At 41.7% G+C, this 20569-nt stretch overlaps 1 protein-coding gene across 1 annotated transcript; it reads left to right on the top strand.

Annotated features, from left to right (window-relative positions):
* The first annotated feature begins 873 nt into the window (after positions 1-873).
* LOC120046967 (gamma-aminobutyric acid receptor subunit alpha-6-like) lies at positions 874-13039 on the top strand. Its single transcript, XM_038992519.1, has 9 exons — positions 874-959; positions 1193-1311; positions 2333-2400; positions 2548-2768; positions 2988-3070; positions 4789-4932; positions 5240-5392; positions 9098-9354; positions 12485-13039. The coding sequence occupies exons 1-9, from the start codon at positions 874-876 to the stop codon at positions 13037-13039; spliced, it is 1686 nt and encodes a 561-aa protein (XP_038848447.1).
* Positions 13040-20569: the final 7530 nt, after the last annotated feature.

Below are 20569 nucleotides of genomic sequence, written 5' to 3'. Positions count from 1 at the left end.
CACACACAAACACAGACTTTTCCTCTACCTGTTAAGATTTAGGACACACACACCCACATACACTGTCTCTCTGAAGTTCCTATCTTAGGTCCAGAGAAATATGTGAAGCAGCATGTGGCTTGTCCCAGTTCCTCTACTCTACCTGTGTGCGTGCGTGCGTGCGTGCGTGTGTGCGTGTGATTGCATATTGCGACAAGACTGACCCATTTGAATCTAGAATGCAGTCGTATACAGAGTTCCACAAGCAACGTGACTCCTTAAGTCTCATCAATTGCTTTAGATAAGGTGAAGTGATGGACTGAAGCAGAAAATTTTGATTTTGCACGGAAAACTGAATATTTGACATGCACACACACACAGATGTTTTTTTCTCAGCTTATATGGCTTAGCATATGGTCCACTCTAAATGAAAAAGTTTAACAGCAGTTTTGTCACCATAGCTTTGGGGCAGGGGTGTAACTAAATACAAGCAGTCACATCCTGATTTGAAATCTGTTGGTCTCACCACTGGATTTATTGCGCGGCAGACGCACAACACAATTTTGCCATACAAAATGTAAACGCAGAACAGTGCACCGTGCACGTCTATTCTATTCATCTCTCAAGTCAAACGATGGTGTGAGACTGGGGGAGAGCATACATACTGGACTTGGGGTGGATGGATGCCAACAACTGAGAGAAGAAGGTGTTTGGTTAAGTCATCGAGCGACAGCCTGAAAGGTGCGCGCGTTCAGATGCTCCGCTGGCACGGGCTTTTTTCCCTGGCAAGAGAGAGATAACGGGAGATGATGCTGGAGTTGCTTTTGTGCCGTTCCGCTCTCTCTGCATTTGCCTAAGGGAGATGTGAAGAGGCTTAAAGTATGGCATGCAACGATGGTTTCTGCCAAGAAGGAGATGGTGACTGCGATGTACCCCAGTTATATTTCGACTCTCTTCTACCTTTTCTGCCTGACTGCTTGGTGAGTTCCTAAAATACATGATCTGGGGGGCTGATTTTCTCTTGTTAGATTGGCACGAGCTGCTCTGGTGCCGCTGTCCATGGTCCTGAAGACTCTAGGTGCTGAAATCCAAAAGTGCTCTAACTGTGTCATATGGTTGTGACTCCCAATGTTGTCATCCATAGCCTGGGTATCGGGGAGGCTGCTGTCTTTCACGATAACAAACTATTTTGATTATTTGTGTCGTTTTTCAGTGTAAAGAGAATCTCTGGAACGATAAAAAAGGATGAGAGAATATATCCTGAGAATTTCACACGCATTTTAGACCGACTACTGGACGGGTATGACAACAGACTGCGACCTGGATTTGGTGGTAGGTACCTATCTGAAGCAGTGATAGTTTTCGGCTGTCAAATGAGTTTCTATGTGGCTCAGAGATGGTTGAAAATTGTTATCACTATTGTGCCAATGCTATTGAATAGTTTAGATAGGGTATGAGGTTGCAATCAAAATTGCATTCTATTTTTCAACCAGAGCTTTTCAATACTGTTGTGAAACATGTTGCTCTACTGAGTTACGAGCACGACCTCCCACAGATGTGCAACGACATTCCATGTTTCAAAAACTGGTCGTCATGAATTGAATTAACACTTTCTTATATTCACTGCTTTGACTCTTATGTGCGACTGAATGTTTAAGTGAGTTTAGTTATGTCATCGCTGTGGAAAAAGCCGCTTAATGCACAATTTAAGTAGAACGAGTGCAGATGTACTTTTCTGTCAAATCCTCCACGAGCTCAAAGTATCAGACGCACGTTTAAAGACTATGCATTTAATGAGAAGCAACCTCTTTATCGTTCATTAGGCCTACAGCAGTGACATCTGACATGCATGCCGTTGTGCTTGAAAATACCTTAGGCTACGCTCCTCAACTCAACCCTAAAAAATATTACACCTCAGTAAACTTCACAACTCACCCTTCAAGTGTGCATAGCATAGGTTACATACTGATCGGCTTGTCCCAGAGGTTTATGTTTTAAACCTATTTAGCTATTTTGCATTCCATTATATGCATGCTTAGAAACTGGTGCAGGTTGTTAGGTAGGCATAAGCTATAGGCTATTGCATACAGGGCATTGCCGGCTATTTGGGTTAGTCGTTTTGGCACACATCCACACAGCACTACCAACCCAACTTTTGGCCCATGTTAGGTTGTTGCTGGGGTTTCATGTTTTACATATTATTCCAGGCCTACAGGTGAATACAGGTCAAATGAGGGTTGAAAGGGTGGCCTAGCAAACCAGAACTACTAGTCTAAGTTCTATTGGGGCTGTAATGGGATATGCCTAGGATATTATAGGGATTGTGAAACTGATTAAATTGTTCTCTCAATAGGTCCAGTGACAGAGGTGAAAACAGACATTTATGTGACAAGTTTCGGGCCTGTCTCTGATGTTGAAATGGTATGTACCAAATCAAGAATTTGAAACAGATGAGTACCCGAAAATAAGTTTGACTGACCATGCACTTAACGTTTCATATAAGAATGAAGTCCCAAACTTAACTGTTTATTTCGGACATTTGCCAATTTCTGTCTTTTGCTTCCTCAGGAGTACACCATGGACGTGTTCTTCAGACAGACATGGATGGACAGGAGGCTGAGGTATGAGGGGCCTATCGAGATCCTCCGCCTCAACAACATGATGGTCTCCAATGTGTGGACTCCAGACACCTTCTTCAGGAATGGCAAGAGGTCTGTGGCCCACAACATGACTGCCCCCAACAGGCTATTCCGCATCATGAAGAACGGCACCATTCTTTACACCATGAGGTACTACATTTGCCAAAATGCTTTACACCCTGATGCCTACATTACCCAGCATGCCAGTGTTACAATGCTAAGTGCTATTCAGCCTACCTACAGTATCCATCCTAAAAGTAGCGCTCCACTGTATAGATATGATACATGTTTGAGTTCTGTTTAGACGGGTCCCAACTCTCTCCAACTCCCATTGGTTTTAATATGTTTGGGTGTATGTGTCCCCAATAGGTTGACTATCAGCGCAGAGTGTCCCATGAAGCTGGTTGACTTCCCCATGGATGGACATGCATGCCCTCTCAAGTTTGGAAGCTGTAAGTATGATATGACACTGTACGTCTTTTCTAATACTGTATCAGGAGTGACTTGATAAAGTGGTTCTTCGTCCTTGTTATGATGACATACGTACTTCGGAACACTGTGTATTTATTGACATACACCCCAAAGCAAATCCACTTGTACTGTTTCTTAGTAGATCTTAAACCTGACACTGTTTACATGTTTACATGCTTTCATAGTAAACTCATTTGTTCTTTGTCTTAATTAATTTAGTATGCAATGTTTAAAAAAACATATTTATACTTCAATGCACTAAATCTGTCCCAGTTCATCACATAAATGAAGTTGACTAATTGGGTTAGAAAAATATACCATTCTATTGTAATACCATTACCATATGAATTGTCAAATTCTTCCAGCTTTGTCATATTTGAGGATTTCAGACATATTCCCAGAGTGAGAAGTAATTGCTTTTCTGACTAAAATGCTAATAATACATTACATTCTTTTTGTACCAAAAACAGAACAAAGAAACCCAAAATCAGCACTATTATTCATAATAAGAGGTCAGCAAAACAGTGACTTATCTCCGATGAAAGGATCTCTCCAATGAGCCTTCTTTCTTGTCAGAAAACAGTAGTGATTCAAGATAACATCTGCTGAGGGGAAAACTAAAGAAAGGAACGAGTAATGAAGGATGGTTTTCCCATGCACTTCCCAATCCTCCCCCAATCTGTTATCAGCAATTGTGACATTGTAGAGGTAGAGGACAAAATAGATTCCTCTGTTATCATTCTGTCACATTACTCTTGGTTTAAGATAGTACCTTCCCATCCCATCCTCCCATCCTGGCCCAGAGTCAGGGAAGTAGATGTTGGACCCGATGGTGTAAAGGTCAGAATCCCTCTCCTCGCCCCTGGTTAGCTCAGACCTATTCCGGTTCTCTCCAGAGCTGGTGTGTGTCGGAGCGCCGCGCAGCTTTCCGCTCCACAACATGCCCCAGCTGGCCCATTTTCCCGGCGCAGTTGGTGTCCTGCCGACTTCGAGTCCCCTGTGGGAAACGGCAAATGAGAACAACGTAAGGGGGCATGCGTAGCCGGAGACAGACCCTAACATAAACCCAAGCCTGTGTTCTCATTTTTCTTTCAGCCCTGTCTTATAGGAACTCTCATGTCACATTTCACCGTTTTTGCAACATCTTTGCAACGTTGGATATGCAAAAACATTGTACCAGAGAGCTCGTGAGACCGGGTAGTTTGTTTAAAAGCCAACTCATTTGAGCACACAGTAGACACCCATGCCATCTAATACCATGCTATTGTACTACTCATTTTCAATCAAATTATGAGGAAAAGATATCTGAAAATCCAGAGAGTGTACCATTTGAGGTAATCTTCAACATTTGCATGTATTAAGTCAGTGAGTGAAGTGCAGATCAAGTGGGGAAATCATGTGTGACTGGACTGCACACCATCACGTAAATATGTCTCTTTCAAATGCATTGTGATCACCTGACTAAATGGGGGAGATAGAAACATTTCTCATGTTCACAGAGCTTAGAGTTATGAAGAGGATGTCACTGGCTTACAGTAGTCATTCTCTCATAAACTTAAATGTGACATTCTCTCTATCCTATAATAAAGCTTCTCCTCTCTCTCTGTCTCACTCTACAATTTAGAATTGGCCTCAACCCCCCCCCCCCCCCCCCCCCACTTGAGGGTTTAATCCAAATCTTTTCCTTCTCCACCCTCAGATGCATACCCTAAAACAGAGATGATCTATACCTGGACCAAAGGACCACAGTATTCAGTGGAGGTTCCCCAAGAATCCTCCAGTCTAGTGCAGTATGATCTCATTGGCCACACTGTCAGCAGTGAAGAGGTCAAGTCAATCACAGGTATGATGGGCTGGTGAAAGCTACCTACCATTGGTTAGATATAGTAGATATCCCCAACTCTGATGATGGTGATGCCATTCTTTGTTAATAATCATTTAAATTTCTTCATCGGTTCTTACTTCAGTTTGGAATGTTTTCTCTACAGTGGCTTTGTCCAAATAACTGTTTGACACGATTTACCTCAGAGAACAGAGAAGACACAATAAAAGCTCCATACTACCAGAAGTCCATTAGTTCCTGTCCTCTTACTCATTGTCTCCTGCCAGTCATGAACTAATCAACTGTGATATCTATGGCTATCCGCCAGGTGAATACGTGGTGATGACAGTGCACTTCCACTTGAAGCGGAAAATGGGCTACTTCATGATTCAGACGTATATCCCCTGCATCATGACAGTAATCCTCTCCCAAGTATCCTTCTGGATAAATAAGGAATCAGTTCCGGCTCGAACAGTCTTCGGTAAGTATTACTCACAAATCCCGCCATTCTGTAGAATAAGTCTGTTGAGAGGCAGAGAAGATGCAAATGTGAAGAGGGAAGTGCCTCAGTCTCCATTTTTGTAACTGTGTAGCCAGAGCATTCGACATTCTGTCTTTAGCGTCTCACACAACCATTAAGGTCTACGATTAATTAAATGTGTGTTATACTTCTATTTTTGTTATCCATCAAAGTGGCAGTTGCATTTGCAAATACGCCCATTTGTTTAGAAACAGAAGTGTTAGGTCCCCACAGTGGGTGGAGTCAAAAATTGAAGAGTACACCTCTAAGCTGGGAACCTTGTGCACCTTTCATGGAATTAGTATACTTTACTTTACCAGATGTTCATCAAATATCCTCTGTCTGTTTGCTTGGTCTTCTATCAATTCCACAGCACTTTTCCCTTCGTTGCGTAATCAGGCTTTTACAAGTACTCTGTGTAAATCGGCATTTCTGTATTGCATAATTGAGTATCCATTTCTTGTATTATAGTCTTCAGTCTTATTCTTTTTCATGCCCATTTAGTTTGCTGAACTGAAATGAACTTTAGCATTTAATTAACCTCTCTTGGCATTTTTTTTTGCGAGTTGTAGACACGGATGGAATTTTAGCTAGCTCGTGGCTAGTACTTTTTAGACGGGACTAATAGAAAATTAGCCAAACTAGCCCGCCGGCTAGTAACATTTTTATCTTTTGAAATATCCCATAGCACAGATTTTGGACACGGGCTAGTAAAAATTGCTGTCTACTAGCCTGGCTGGCCAGTGCCCAAAATCCTTAAATTCCATGCCTGGTTGTAGAGGATTAGCTGTGTAGGATAGGGTCCTTTTAGGATAGAAGAAATCTAGTGCATGTGGCTGAGTAATGTAAGGTTAGTGGTTTCTGAGGCGTACTGTTGCCGTCCTGCTAGCTTCTTCTATTCCTTCACTATTGATTGCTGGGACGTTGGTTATATGGGTGATTGCTGGGGTGTTGGTTTTATGGATGGTTGCTGGGGTGTTGGTTATATGGGTGATTGCTGGGGTGTTTGTTAAATGGGTGATTGCAGGGGTGTTGGTTATGTGGGTGATTGCAGGGGTGTTGGTTATGTGGGTGATTGCTGGGGTGTTGGTTATATGGGTGATTACAGGGGTGTTGGTTATGTGGGTGATTGCTGGAGTGTTGGTTATGTGGGTGATTGCAGGCGTGTTGGTTATATGGATGATTACTGGGGTGTTTGTTGTATGGGTGTCTATGAGGATGTGTGACTTTCATGAGCACCACTGTAAAATAATTGGAGGATATTTTGTTTGGGAAAAGTACTGTTTTGGCTGATCCAGTGGGGTTGGTAGTTGAAAATACAGTAGGTTTAATATCATGAGTAGGTAATTGCTTTTTGCTCTTGCATGTGTTGATGGTAATATACATTTCTTTATGAGCACCCACTTTTGGCACGTTGTTACATGCTAATCCACACGATGTTGGTTACTGCATCTGTTGCATCTGTGGGCCTATTCGTTTAGCCCGCTGACTTTCTTTCAGGGACACACATATCGCTGAGTCAATGGGTTCTACTCATATCTCAGCAGCTGTAGAGGCCAGTGTGTGTTATTCCACAGCCACATTGATTCACACAACGCCCCAATGCGTCCCCTCAGTCCCCTCCCGTCTCAGTGGCAAGCTAATGAAACTGTCCAATATGTGACAGGAGGGTGTCGTGGGAACATAAATATTGTTGCATTGGCCAATCCCCCGGGCTGTGGGGCTGTTACAGTACTCTCGTCTCTCGAGTGTGCACTAACGCACAGGCTGACTGGCATTTTCTTCCCATCTCTCCTCTTTCCATGATATAATGTTCCATTTTCTGACTCTGTGACTCCAAGCTTGGCACATATAATGGTTGTAGGACTATGTTTGGGAGGGAAAAAATACATTGACTTGAGGTATGATTAGCAAAGCTCCCCCTGGAGGCTCAAGATGTTATTGTCTGGTGATGTTGGAAATTGACATTGACGTCATATAAAACTAGCCTGGTCTCAGATATGTTTGTCCAATCAATGTCTGGCATGACAAAGGCCATAGGGGTTGGCAAAACAGCACAATCAGATCTGGGACCAGGCTAATGAAACTGGCTCCGCCTCTTGAACATGAACATTAACCATTCTGTCCCAATCCAAGCAACCTTAATTAAAGCAATGAGACCCATTCTGTCCTAATCCAAGCAACCTTAATTAAAGCAATGAGACCCATTCTGTCCTAATCCAAGCAACCTTAATTAAAGCAATGAGACCCATTCTGTCCCAATCCAAGCAACCTTAATTAAAGCAATGAGGCCCATTCTGTCCTAATCCAAGCAACCTTAATTAAAGCAATGAGACCCATTCTGTCCTAATCCAAGCAAGCTTAATTAAAGCAATGAGACCCATTCTGTCCTAATCCAAGCAACCTTAATTAAAGCAATGAGACCCATTATGTCCTAATCCAAGCAACCTTAAAGCAATGAGACCCATTCTGTCCTAATCCAAGCAACCTTAAAGCAATGAGACCCATTCTGTCCTAATCCAAGCAACCTTAAAGCAATAAGACCCATTCTGTCCTAATCCAAGCAATTTTAAAGCAATAACCCCCATTCTGTCCTAATCCAAGCAACCTTAAAGCAATGAGACCCAATCTGTCCTAATCCAAGCAACTCTAAACCAATGAGACCCTTTCTGTCCTAATCCAAGCAACTCTACTCCAAACCAATGAGAACCATTATGTGCTAATCCAAGCAACTCCAAAGCAATGCGTTCTAATCTTAACAATGTGTCACAAAATGAGGATTGAAAGTGCCTGTATTCCAATAGAAACAGGCATTACTCAAAAATTGGATTGTAATAGCTCATCTGATTAAATCAGTCACACCTCGTTAATCTGTACCAAGAACGATTGTGCCTCTGCTCTCGCCAATTAACCCAATGAAAGACACGAATATGAACTAATATCCTAATATTAAAGCTAATATCTACCTCTGAATCATACATTACAGAATTGTCCGGTGGTCGGCTGAGTTTAGACACATAATTATGCTGCGAGTCACGTCAGAGCAGGTGGCCTGGCGGTACATATTGTGTCATATCTCGAACATAAAGGTGATTTTCTCTAAATCACAGTATAGCTATTTGCTAATAATCCCAAGGACAAGTGACCTACAAGTTTACTGTAACTCCCCAGTTATTGTAATGGTATGATCCTTGGCGCAGGTCGGATTGGTTATTGTTTAAAAAGGAATTAGAGAGGAGGGAAAGTAGGTATGCTACGTGGTCGCTAGGGCAACCTCATTAAGAGGGAACGCATTGGAAGCAAAGGTCAATAGGTCATTCTAGTGTCACAAACATTCCGTTTACTGTTTTTCATATTTAGCATTAAGGCTGTCATGCATTGCTTTGTGTGCTGAATTTTCTGAATAATTTTCATAGATTTTCTAAGAAGTTGTAGACCTGAACTAGCACACCTGATTCAATTAGTTAAGTGATTGATGATCAGTTGAATCAGGTGTGCTAGCCCTATAACAGATCAAATACATTGAACAGCTGGGGGTCGCTGTGGAAAGGTTTGAGTAATTCTGATATAGAGGATGGTTAGGCCTACTGTTTTAGTAGTTTAGTGTGTTGACATAACTTGTATTATTTTGACTACAGCCAAGGTTAAACTTTTTCTTGTTTTCAGGCATCACCACAGTCTTGACCATGACCACGTTAAGCATCAGTGCGCGCCACTCCCTCCCCAAGGTCTCCTACGCCACAGCCATGGACTGGTTTATTGCCGTGTGTTTCGCCTTTGTCTTCTCCGCCCTCATCGAGTTCGCTGCCGTCAACTACTTTACCAACGCAGAGATGGAGAGACTGAAAAGGAAGCCGGCAAAATGCCCACCGGCGCCCCAAACAACCCCAGTGAAAGTGAAGGATATGGAGGAAGTTCTGCAGGTGAGACTTAAGACTTATTCTCATTCCCTTTACCCTTCAGAGACTGAAGTGTGCACTTGTGCACTCCACTTGCTAATTTGTTTGCTAATCTCATCAGATGGAGATTCAATTCAAGTCTAAAATATCAGAGATATTGAAATGCCATGCTTTTCAAACTTTCCGACTTGCTTTATCAATCAATCAATCAAGTTTATTTTATATAGCCCTTCGTACATCAGCTAATATCTCGAAGTGCTGTACAGAAACCCAGCCTAAAACCCCAAACAGCAAGCAATGCAGGTGTAGAAGCACAGTGGCTAGGAAAAACTCCCTAGAAAGGCCAAAACCTAGGAAGAAACCTAGAGAGGAACCAGGCTATGAGGGGTGGCCAGTCCTCTTCTGGCTGTGCCGGGTGGAGATTATAACAGAACTATGCCAAGATGTTCAAAATGTTCATAAGTGACAAGCATGGTCAAATAATAATCATGAATAATTTTCAGTTGGCTTTTCATAGCCGATCATTAAGAGTTGAAAACAGCAGGTCTGGGACAGGTGGCGGTTCCATAACCGCAGGCAGAACAGTTGAAACTGGAATAGCAGCAAGGCCAGGTGGACTGGGGACAGCAAGGAGTCATCATGCCCGGTAGTCCTGACGTATGGTCCTAGGGCTCAGGTCCTCCGAGAGAGAGAAAGAAAGAGAGAAGGAGAAAATTAGAGAGAGCCAAGATTTTCAAAATGTTCATGAATGACAAGCATGGTCAAATAATAATCAGGAATAAATGTCAGTTGGCTTTTCATAGCCGATCATTAAGAGTTGAAAACAGCAGGTCTGGGACAGGTAGGGGTTCCGTAACCGCAGGCAGAACAGTTGAAACTGGAATAGCAGCAAGGCCAGGCGGACTGGGGACAGCAAGGAGTCATCATGCCCGGTAGTCCTGACGTATGGTCCTAGGGCTCAGGTCCTCCGAGAGAGAGAAAGAAAGAGAGAAGGAGAGAATTAGAGAGAGCCAAGATTTTCAAAATGTTCATAAATGACAAGCATGGTCAAATAATAATCAGGAATAAATGTCAGTTGGCTTTTCATAGCCGATCATTAAGAGTTGAAAGCAGCAGGTCTGTGACAGGTAGGGGTTCCATAACCGCAGGCAGAGCAGTTGAAACTGGAACAGCAGCAAGGCCAGGTGGACTGGGGACAGCAAGGAGTCATCATGCCCGGTTTGCCGTGACGTATGGTCCTAGGGCTCAGGTTCTCAGAGAGAGAGAAAGAAAGAGAGAACGAGAGAATTAGAGAGAGCATACTTAAATTCACACAGGACACTGGATAAGACAGGAGAAGTACTCCAGGTATAACCAACTGACCCTAGCCCCCCGACACATAAACTACTGCAGCATAAATACTGGAGGCTGAGACAGGAGCGGTCAGGAGACACTGTGGCCCCATCCAAAGACTCTATTTTGTGACAGGGATGAGAATTAAAGAAGCGTTTACAATGACTGGCATTTTATTAATCACATGGTGATCACCCATTCAAAGAAATGCATTTGCCTGCATTGGAAATGTCAGACAAAACCGTAACTGAAAGTTACTTTATCATTGATAGTTTGAAGTATCTCTCTCGCTTACTCTGTACCTCACTTTCTTTGTACCCCTCTCTCACTCTCTCCCCCTCTCCATGATCGCATGAGCTAGAAGCATGATGACGATTCGCTTCCTGAAGGCCAAATAAGAATAGTAAATGGTGGATACACATTAAGTCTGGCCTGTTTAGAGTACAGCTGTCTGCTTAGATCAATGCACGCCATTTGTAATCCAGCGCAGAGGCTTAGCAATATTATCCCTAAAAATTCTAAATATGCTCTGAATGTCCTACATGTGCATGCTTTCTTGTGATTTAAAAAAAACTCTCCAGCATTTTAAGATAAATGTGTTTTGAAGACATGCGTTATAGAATGGGTAACGTGTTAAATAGTTATAATAATTGACCTACAGTTGCAATGTGATGCAAACATGTTATTGTTGTTAAGCATTTTACAATCTGTTCTCTTGAAAGCATATGCGGGCCTAAGTGCGTGTAATGGGGTTTGACCAAACATATTTTTCTTGAATTCATTACTCCATACATGAGGGATCTACCAGAAACACAGGCCTACTGTAGTAAGAACACAATCCTTCATTTGAGGGCATTACATTGTGCGGTGCTACATTTCTTGCGTCACAGTCCAACTGTTGATTGATGACTGATACCCACCAGAAAACAGCCATACATTCCCCTGTATGGCCCGAAGACTACTTAAAGTTTCCCTGTGGATCTCAAATCCTTGTGTGGAATAATCTCGCCTGAATGCAGTTTAGTGACAACGGCACATCAATGTATTAGCAGGTTGCCACGGCAACGCAGCCGGGTCACGTGTATATAGGTTTCAGATGCCTCTTTTCCTAGAGAGCCGCGGCCCCAGCCCCAGTGTTGATTTCAGTGGGGAAATCTGCTCGGCATTAGGACCTGTGATGTATATTGATGTGGCGCAGATTTTTCGAAGCCTTTTACCTTCCAGCCATAGTGTTGTCAAACTTGGCCTAGAATCCACAGTTCTCTGCCTCACATCTCTCAGACAGGAGGCCATATGGTTAGCTGTTTAGCAACATTCCATTGGGGAGTCAGTGGGGGAATTATCACTGGTGAGGCTGTGGTTAGAGTGCAGAAGCTCCCTCTACTGGGGTTGAAATGCTATGATCGCTCTCAGGAGATGAGCTCTTTTGATGTTTTACTCTACTGCCTCACTGCCCCATGGAACCGTGCTTGTGACACAAGTTTGTGTGAAATTAGGGAAGGCCTACCCAAATAGCATCTTTGAACTGGGTTATTCTACCATACAGACTAAAGTAAGCCAGTCATATTCAGGCCCATAGGCCAGGTTTAGAATGGGAGGTTCCTGGCTGTTTTTAACCTGATAGACCTCCAGCACTGAAAGGGCTATATAGTTCATATTTATCAGCACAATACAATTGTCATATTTTTCCTTACCACAAAGAATTAAGTGAAAACCTAATTTCAGTCAAATGTCTCCTCTTCAAGGTGTGTGGGCTTGTTGTTGCACAGTTCCTTCACATCACTGCAATATGGGTTTCTTGCTTATTTTTCCTCCTCCACAGCATAACCCTGACACCAACGGTAACGCAGACACCAACGGTAACCTTCGAAAACGGATGAACTACATGTCCCAGCAAGACATCCAGAAAGCTGAGTCCAACAGCGAAGCAGCTACAGGGGTAACCAGGAGACAACCCCAGTCTGGCCAATCGTCTTCATCCACGGGGTCGACTGGGGACGCCATCATCCTACCACACTCCAGCCCCGGCCCTGCCAGCCAACCGAACACCTCCTTCACCATCCTGTCCGTCAAGAACACGCCCCCGGCTCCACCCACCACCCCGACAATACCAGCCAATCAGAGCCAGTCCACCGCTGACTCCTCCCTCCAGGACCTCCTAGGACCTAGACTGGAGCACATTCAACTGATGGGTAAAAATGAGCCCAAGCAGTCGCCATGCTCCCAGCCGACCACCACCGGTATGGGCGGGACCAGTAAAATCGACAAGTATGCTCGCATCCTGTTCCCAGTGTCCTTCGGAGCCTTCAACATGGTCTACTGGGTGGTTTACTTGTCCAAAGACACCATGGAGGCCAAATTTCGAGGCCAAATCTAGTTTCTAGTGGTGATCTTGGGAATCATTTTCTACACAATGTATAGTGACGGGATAACAACAATGGGTTCTCTTGAATCCTATCAGAGCTCTGGAGAAACGGAAGATGACATGACAAGGAAACCAAACATGCTGGACAAGAGCCTTAAATAATTACACCTAGGAATACTAATCTCAGAACATCTGTTTGTTTCATTTTCTAGAGGGCTTCTGAGAATGAGCATGGGAACACAACCATTCCAAATATGTGATATTTGTTTGATTCAGACAACTAGGCCATACACTGAGTGGCCATATCCAATATGCAATACAGTAACGGTTTGATGGATTGGTTAGTTGTTTTAATGTTAGTAAGTACCCTCGCTGAAGCAAAATACAGTAATACCTGATCTTAGCGAAACCTGCTAATAGATCCCTCTAGTCTTAGCAGGCGTTGCTACAATGACAAAGGATTAGGAGTCACAATATCGCTGAGGGTGAGCCGGACACACTACAAGTCACAAGGTGTCAAGAAGAACAGAGATGCATTGACAAGCAGATTTGGGGTGTATTTTCTCCCTTACCCAGATATCTACTGGTGTTTATCAGTATGTGGTCATTTGTTCTGGTATCAGAAGTAGATCCATTTTGTCCACTCAAATCTACTTTGCACTCCCAAGCCTGTACAACGAACCTCGACCAAGCTTTGTTAACAAGCGTAGAATGAGGTTACCATACATGCTGGCCTACTTTGCTCAGTACCCTACAAACAACATTTCCAGGAGAGGTTCCTCTAAGCCCAATTAGTTCAATATTTTGAGTACATTCCCTCCAACAACATTCTAGGAAGTCTTTGGTTGAATGTTCAACTATGAAATTATGTGTTTTTCTTTTACGTAGTCTGTTTCTGGAACAGTGTATTTAATGTATTCATTAAACATGAAATAAGAATATTGATAACTCACAAAGGAATATATTGCAGGAATCTGGTGAAACCCTTTGTACCCTTTCATGTACAGTACGGTACCTGTTAATGTCCATCATGAGGTCAGAGGAAGGGTCATTCCCCATATCAGAATTTGTTACATTGGACGCATAGTAATTGCATTCTACACCATCAGAGACCACAAGTTATGTTGGTTAGGGACTTGAGAGATGGGGAGGAAAGTGTATAGTGACTATGCAATTCTCTCTGGGCGTTAGGTATCATTTCATAGTGCATTAGCCTTGAGTACTGAGGGTCTTTAGGGTCCTATACCAACTTTGGACAGCTTTCCACTGATAAGGTACAAAGTTCCACATTTCTCAGTCCTAAACGTGCTATGTCCATTGCATCTATGCAACCTCTTATAGTAAAAGTATACTGCTGTCTATCCCTGAGGACAACTCATCTCTCGTTATCAGCTGAGGTGATGTCATCTACAGAGGCATGGTTAGTGACTATCCTGATGCCTGGTTTCCTGCTAATGGCTATTATCACCCAGACAGGTCTTACATAGTTGGCCCCTCAGTCACTGTTGACATAATAGTGCATTCATTTCCTGCAGGTGGGGCTCAAAATAGAGAGGCTGATAGACAGATCAAGATGTCTGCCTCAGCCTCATGTCTCCTCGACGCACTCATGTGTGAAATTGATTCTGCACTCCCAACTACACACACACAATCACACATACCAACAACACACACACACTCTTTAAGGAACTTGTTCGCAACAGGTGAGTTGGTGTTTTTTGATGCATTTCTGTGTGTTCTATTTCCCAGCTGTCCCCATTATTTTCTCCGTCTCAATAAAACACCTTGCCTAGTGATGGATTGTGGGTGTCACGGGCAGTTTGCCTTGCTTGTTGAAATAATTTCAGGCTCGACGGCGGCCGGCTAATGAAAGTTGGGTCTTACCTAAAGAGTTCCTGGTTGCTGTTTGGGAGCAACAGAACAGAGGGAAACAGAGGAGAAGTGTAGCGAGTCTAGTGTATATATGCAGAGAGCTCTTGCAGAGGATGTGGTTGACTGGTTACGTCTGATACAAAAGCATCCCCCTGGGTGTTCAGCCACACTACAGCAGAAGGGGAGGGAGGTCATTATGCTGACCCAGTAAAGGAACACATCGACATCACTGTTTTATTCGTACAGGCCCTCAATATGTTGTTTGGTCTATGTCTTGAATATCTAAATGAGACTGCTTAGAAGAAGACCTGCGGATATGATGTGTTAACTCACCGCAAACCTAGGCCTAATCTGTCCACCGCTTAAGCACAATGGTTGAAGTTGAATAAATGTGGCCCCTAAAGAAGTTCTCAGAGACATGGTCCTGAAGGTCAGTAGATCAATTTATGGGACATAAGTTAGTTATAAAAGCAATGTACTTTCAATTCAATAATATGTGAGATTACTTTTCAGTGTAATTGTGTCTTACACAAAATACTTGTGGGGTTTGTGTTCTTATGCGGCAAGCATCATTTCAGCTTGGAAATCACATTAGGCTTTCCTCCACCAATTTGAACATGTCTGTCATACTGGACTCAGCTACTGAGATTTGTCTTTGTTTTCTGTTTTAGGGATGATTTCACAGACCTAGATAAGCCTATTCCTATCTACTGCCACTGGAAGAGAGTCAGATTTGGTAATTGACTTAGCAATGTAAGTCTTTGTCTCTGAGAGTAACTGGAGATAGATTTGTTTTCATTGTGCAAGCAGTTATGTGAGCAAATATCCATAAACGCTCCTTGGACTGCCTCCAGAACCAAGCCCAGGCGAGGAATAAAACAGCAAGAAGGATTGGGATGGCATACACGTAGGTGGAATAAAAAAGGCATTGTTACTTCTTTCCAAGAGGTTAACCCTCACACAAAATGGTGAACTCCTCCTGACTGTACATACTCACAACACTAACCGAATGTCTTTGTACAAAATACTGACGTTGTGTGTTTTTGTAGTCAAGAGAATATTTACCATTGCGATTGGCTATGCAAGACTAACACGTTAAAATTGTGATATAGTGCAGGTGCCCATTCTGGGTCTTCTGAGAGGAAGTGACATCACTCTCAGCCAAATAAACCGAGTGCATAATGTGACATTGATGGGTCTGGTTTCTTGATCTTCTCTTTCTATATTGTTAAAGTAATTCATATGTTATATGAAATGTGGTGCATAAAAAAAATCTGAATCTCTTGGTGTAAATGGTTAATGGCATCCATGTTAGTACCACTTCAGTCATGGTCCTCAAACCTCACCCCTTGCTCAGGTAAAAAACATCAACCATCCAGTTCAGTTCTCTGTTTTTGGACTTCCTAACCCTTATGGCTAAAATGTTAGTAACGGCAGTGACAGCCCTGGCCTTAATTTAATATAATATTGCCTGTAAATAACATGAACAGTTTGTTGGTGCTCGACTCGAGAGGTAATTTCACAAAGCAATTAAAGCATAATTAAGAAAAATGACAAATGACTTCATAGATGGTTGGCTGAGGGCTTGTCATTGACAAGTGCCAGGCAATAAGCCGAGGGGCTATGACTCATGCTTGTTATGTCCTGCTGCTGCTCTCCCAATTTTACACAGACACATCTCACTGGTTAGCATGTCACAGCAGTCAATGATGTGTAAGCAACTCGGCAGCATCCCAAACTGGAGTGAAATGAGAACATTTCTCAATTAGCGGAGTATTGTGTCTGAGTACAGTCTTGGCATTTTTTTTCTTGACCCTGTAGTCATGTAGTCCTTTTGTTTTTTGGGGGTTATGGTAAGACCGTTATGCGTTTCATAATCAAGGGTTATATTTAATTTTCTTGAAATTATTGGAATTCTACCTTGTTTCCTACCTTTGCCAATATCAACACACATCCTCCTCACTCCTCCCCCTGGTACATAAAAAGGCATATCATTTAGGTCAATACACTAGTCTGTCCTGCTTTAAATATGTTTAGTATTATGCCCCCTGCTGACATTCAATTATGTTACACCAGAAACTTAAAATAATGTGGGAGTGGTCATTATGAAGTCTTACCAAGATTTTATAGTCAGAATTTTCTCAGTAATGTGTCTTGCTTTCTAACCTAAAAAAGGAGAATTGTGCATTGTTCTCTTAGAAAAATGTAAAGTTCCAGGTGAAATAGACAATAGAAACTCAGACATATTTTGATAGTTTGTGACCTCTGAAGTGACTAGGGCAGGGGTCTCCAGTGGTGGAAAAAGTACCCAATTTTCATACTTAAGTAAAAGATACCTTAAAAGAAAATGACTCAAGTAAAAGTGAAAGTCACCCAGTAAAATACTACTAGAGTAAGTCAAAGTATTTAAATGTACTTAAGTATCAAAAGTAAAACTATAAATCATTTAAAATGTATTGTATTAAGCAAACCAGACGACACGATTTTCTAGTTTTTTATTTATTTTTACGGATAGCCAGGGGCATAGTTCAACACTCAGACATAATTTACAAACAAAGCATTTGTGTTTAGTGAGTCTGCCAGATCAGAGGCAGTAGGGATGACCAGGGATGTTCTCTTGATAATTGCGTGAATTAGACAATTTTCCTGTCCTTCTAAGCAATCAAAATGTAACGAGTACTTTTGGGTGTCAGGGAAAATGTATGGAGTAAAAAGTACATTATTTTCTTTAGAAATGTAGTGGAGTAAAAGTAAAAAGTTGTCAAAAATATAAATAGTAAAGTAGATACCAAAAAATAACTTAGGTAGTACTTTAAAGTATGGGGGTCTCACACCGGTAGATCGCAAGCTATAACAGTAGCTCGCAGCCCACCTATGAGTAGCTATCCAAGCAATTCTAAAAGGACATTACAAAAAAATTTATGTGTTCCATCAAAAACTGTCAAACATAAAGCTCCTGGCTACTATCCAATAAAAGCCACATTGACATTATCCCATCCCTGGTTAGCCACTATTGCCAATATTGGTTTAAAAAGCCAAACGTAAAACAATATCTGCCAATTAATTTCCAGCAATATGGATGTCTGTCTGTTTGGTGCACACATTTGTCTATCACTCCGTATGTAGCCAGTTATGCTAATGATAACAGTCTTGTGGGTAGACCAGAAAGACTTTCCCCAAAAATTCTCAATTATGTTAACTGCAAATAGACTTACCTGACAAAGATATCAGGAATATTTGTATCAATTGTGTGGCCATTGCAAACTCTGCTATGACATGCTGCAGCAGCAGGCCTAACAGCAGAAACATCACTAGACAGACACGTTTCTCTCTTGCTTAATGAGTAATTAAAGGAAAATTACACTCAAATCTAAATGTTTTTTTCCCCCACACCTCAAAATTGGTCTTCTGATGTGATTTAAGCACTGACATGGGCTCAGAACATCCATTTTTGTTGTTTCTCTATGAATAATTGAAAATAGAGAGTAAAAATCTAAAACCAGGAAAAATAAAACTGAGAAAATAACTGAATATTGGAAAATACAAAAAGCTATTTTATGGGGCCCACTTAGAGCTGTTTATTAACCATTATTTTATCAGGTATATTGACAGAAAATACACATATTATACACTAAGGACCCAGGGAAGAGTTGCAGGGTAGAGGAGAAGAAAATAATGGTCCTATTTCAAAGCTATATGAGTAGCTCGCGAAATGTTTTAGTTGCTAGAAAAGGTTGGAGACCCCTGAATTAGGGAATATTCCTAGATTGATTCAAGAACAAGAGAGTGCTAGGGCACCTGCGGTTCTTTGACACCTAGCAAGTTCACACACATCCATACACTTTCTCTTGTTGTTCTGTTATTCATATATTTAGGTTATTCTCAAACCTCTAAAAGTCCAATTTTGATGGGGATTTTTTTATGTTCATTCGATTGACTCGTAGGTGCGTCAATAGACTCCTCTTAAGGATTGGACCTCAATTTTTGCCTAAAATGACATACCCAAATTTAACTGCCTGTAGCTCAGGACCTGAAGCAAGGATATGCATATTATTGATACCATTTGAAAGGTGGACACCGATCCCGTAGAGGTTAATTCACATACATGTGTATGATTCATCTGTGGAATTACATAAGACTGGAGGAGAGAAGAGAGAAAAATAATACAGAAAATGTTTCCGTATGGATTTTATCGTTTCATTCATGATTTCACCTGCATATCCAAGTGGAGTGAAATATGAAAGTTTGGGAGTGTCACTTTCAGGCATGTGCCAAGCCTGTTCCCTAGTTGCATCTGTAAGTAATCAATTTTCTTTATTTTGTACCTCATAATTCAGTTGTTTCTATTGCTTCATATCAGGGGAAGCATTTGTGGTTGCCATTACACTTGAGCAAACAACAAAAAAGCTACACCTCCATTATTTCTAATTATGTGCAAAACATGTTTCATCATTTAAACATCATTATTTCAGCGAGACCTATCCATGTAGGTGTGTAACCCGTTTTAATTAATGAATGTATTTACTCCTCCTAGAGTGCATACTTAATTGGAGTGCAATAAGCAACACCTGCAACTGAGGAAAAACTATGCATTTGTGAAGCACGACTGAGTTCATGTTACCATCTCGGTCAGGGCACAGTAATCATATGCATTTATTAAATATTGCAAAATGTTTAACAGATTCATGAACAACACAATAATAAGGTACGGTAACTGCCAAAATAAAGGAAACCCCCCAACATAATGCATCTTAATAGGGAGTTGGGCCACCACGAGCCAGAACAGCTTCAATACGCCTTGACATACAGTAGATTCTACAAGTATCTGGAACTGTATTGGAGGGATGCCACACCATTCTTCCACGAGAAATTACATAATTTTGGGTTTTGTTGATATTGGTGGAAAACGCTGTCTCAGGCGTCGCTCCAGGATTTGTTCTGAGATCTGGTGACCAATATAGGGCATGGCATATGGCTTACATCGTTTTATTGCTCAACAAACTATTCAGTGCCCTGTGAATGGGGGCATTGTCATCCTATGGGGGCATAGCCATGGTAGCCAAAATAATGGCCTGCCCAGCATTTTATACATGATCCTAAGCATCATGGTATTTTAATTGCTTAAGTAAGTCAGGAACCACACCTGTGTGGAAGCACCTGCTTTCAATATACTTTGTATCCCTTACCTGTATGTCAAATGTCATCATTGTATTTAACCTTTTTGTCACTTTTTTTTTTTACAGGGACAAGTCCTACATACTACCTTTCTCATCAGAGAAGGTTTCTCTATGGAAGTACAGGTTCTAAAAGGGTTTTCTGTTGGGTGAACAGGTTCTACCTGGAAAGGGTTCTACAGGGACAAGCCATAGAACCCTTTATGAAAGGTAGAATGTTTTTCCAAATGTACCTTTGTGACCTCCTAAAGCAAATCCTTCAGTGATAGACAGGGACAGGGATAATAAGTCTTCTTCATTTTACATATTTTAAGACTAATGTAGTCGGAAAAGGAGACAAGAAATGGTGAGAAATGAATGTATTACATCAGAGAACATCCTGTAACATTATGGTAATAATATAGCTAGCTACAAAGTACATTGAATTAATAAGCCAATTTTGTAACAAATTGAGCAATTATACATACTTCATTGAACCCATTAGCCTTGTAACCTC

This window comes from Salvelinus namaycush, chromosome 5 (genome assembly GCF_016432855.1).
Source record: "Salvelinus namaycush isolate Seneca chromosome 5, SaNama_1.0, whole genome shotgun sequence".
Classification (NCBI taxonomy): domain Eukaryota; kingdom Metazoa; phylum Chordata; class Actinopteri; order Salmoniformes; family Salmonidae; genus Salvelinus; species Salvelinus namaycush.
The sequence above is the reverse complement of the archived record's forward strand: the minus strand, read 5'-3'. Positions and strand labels throughout refer to the sequence as shown.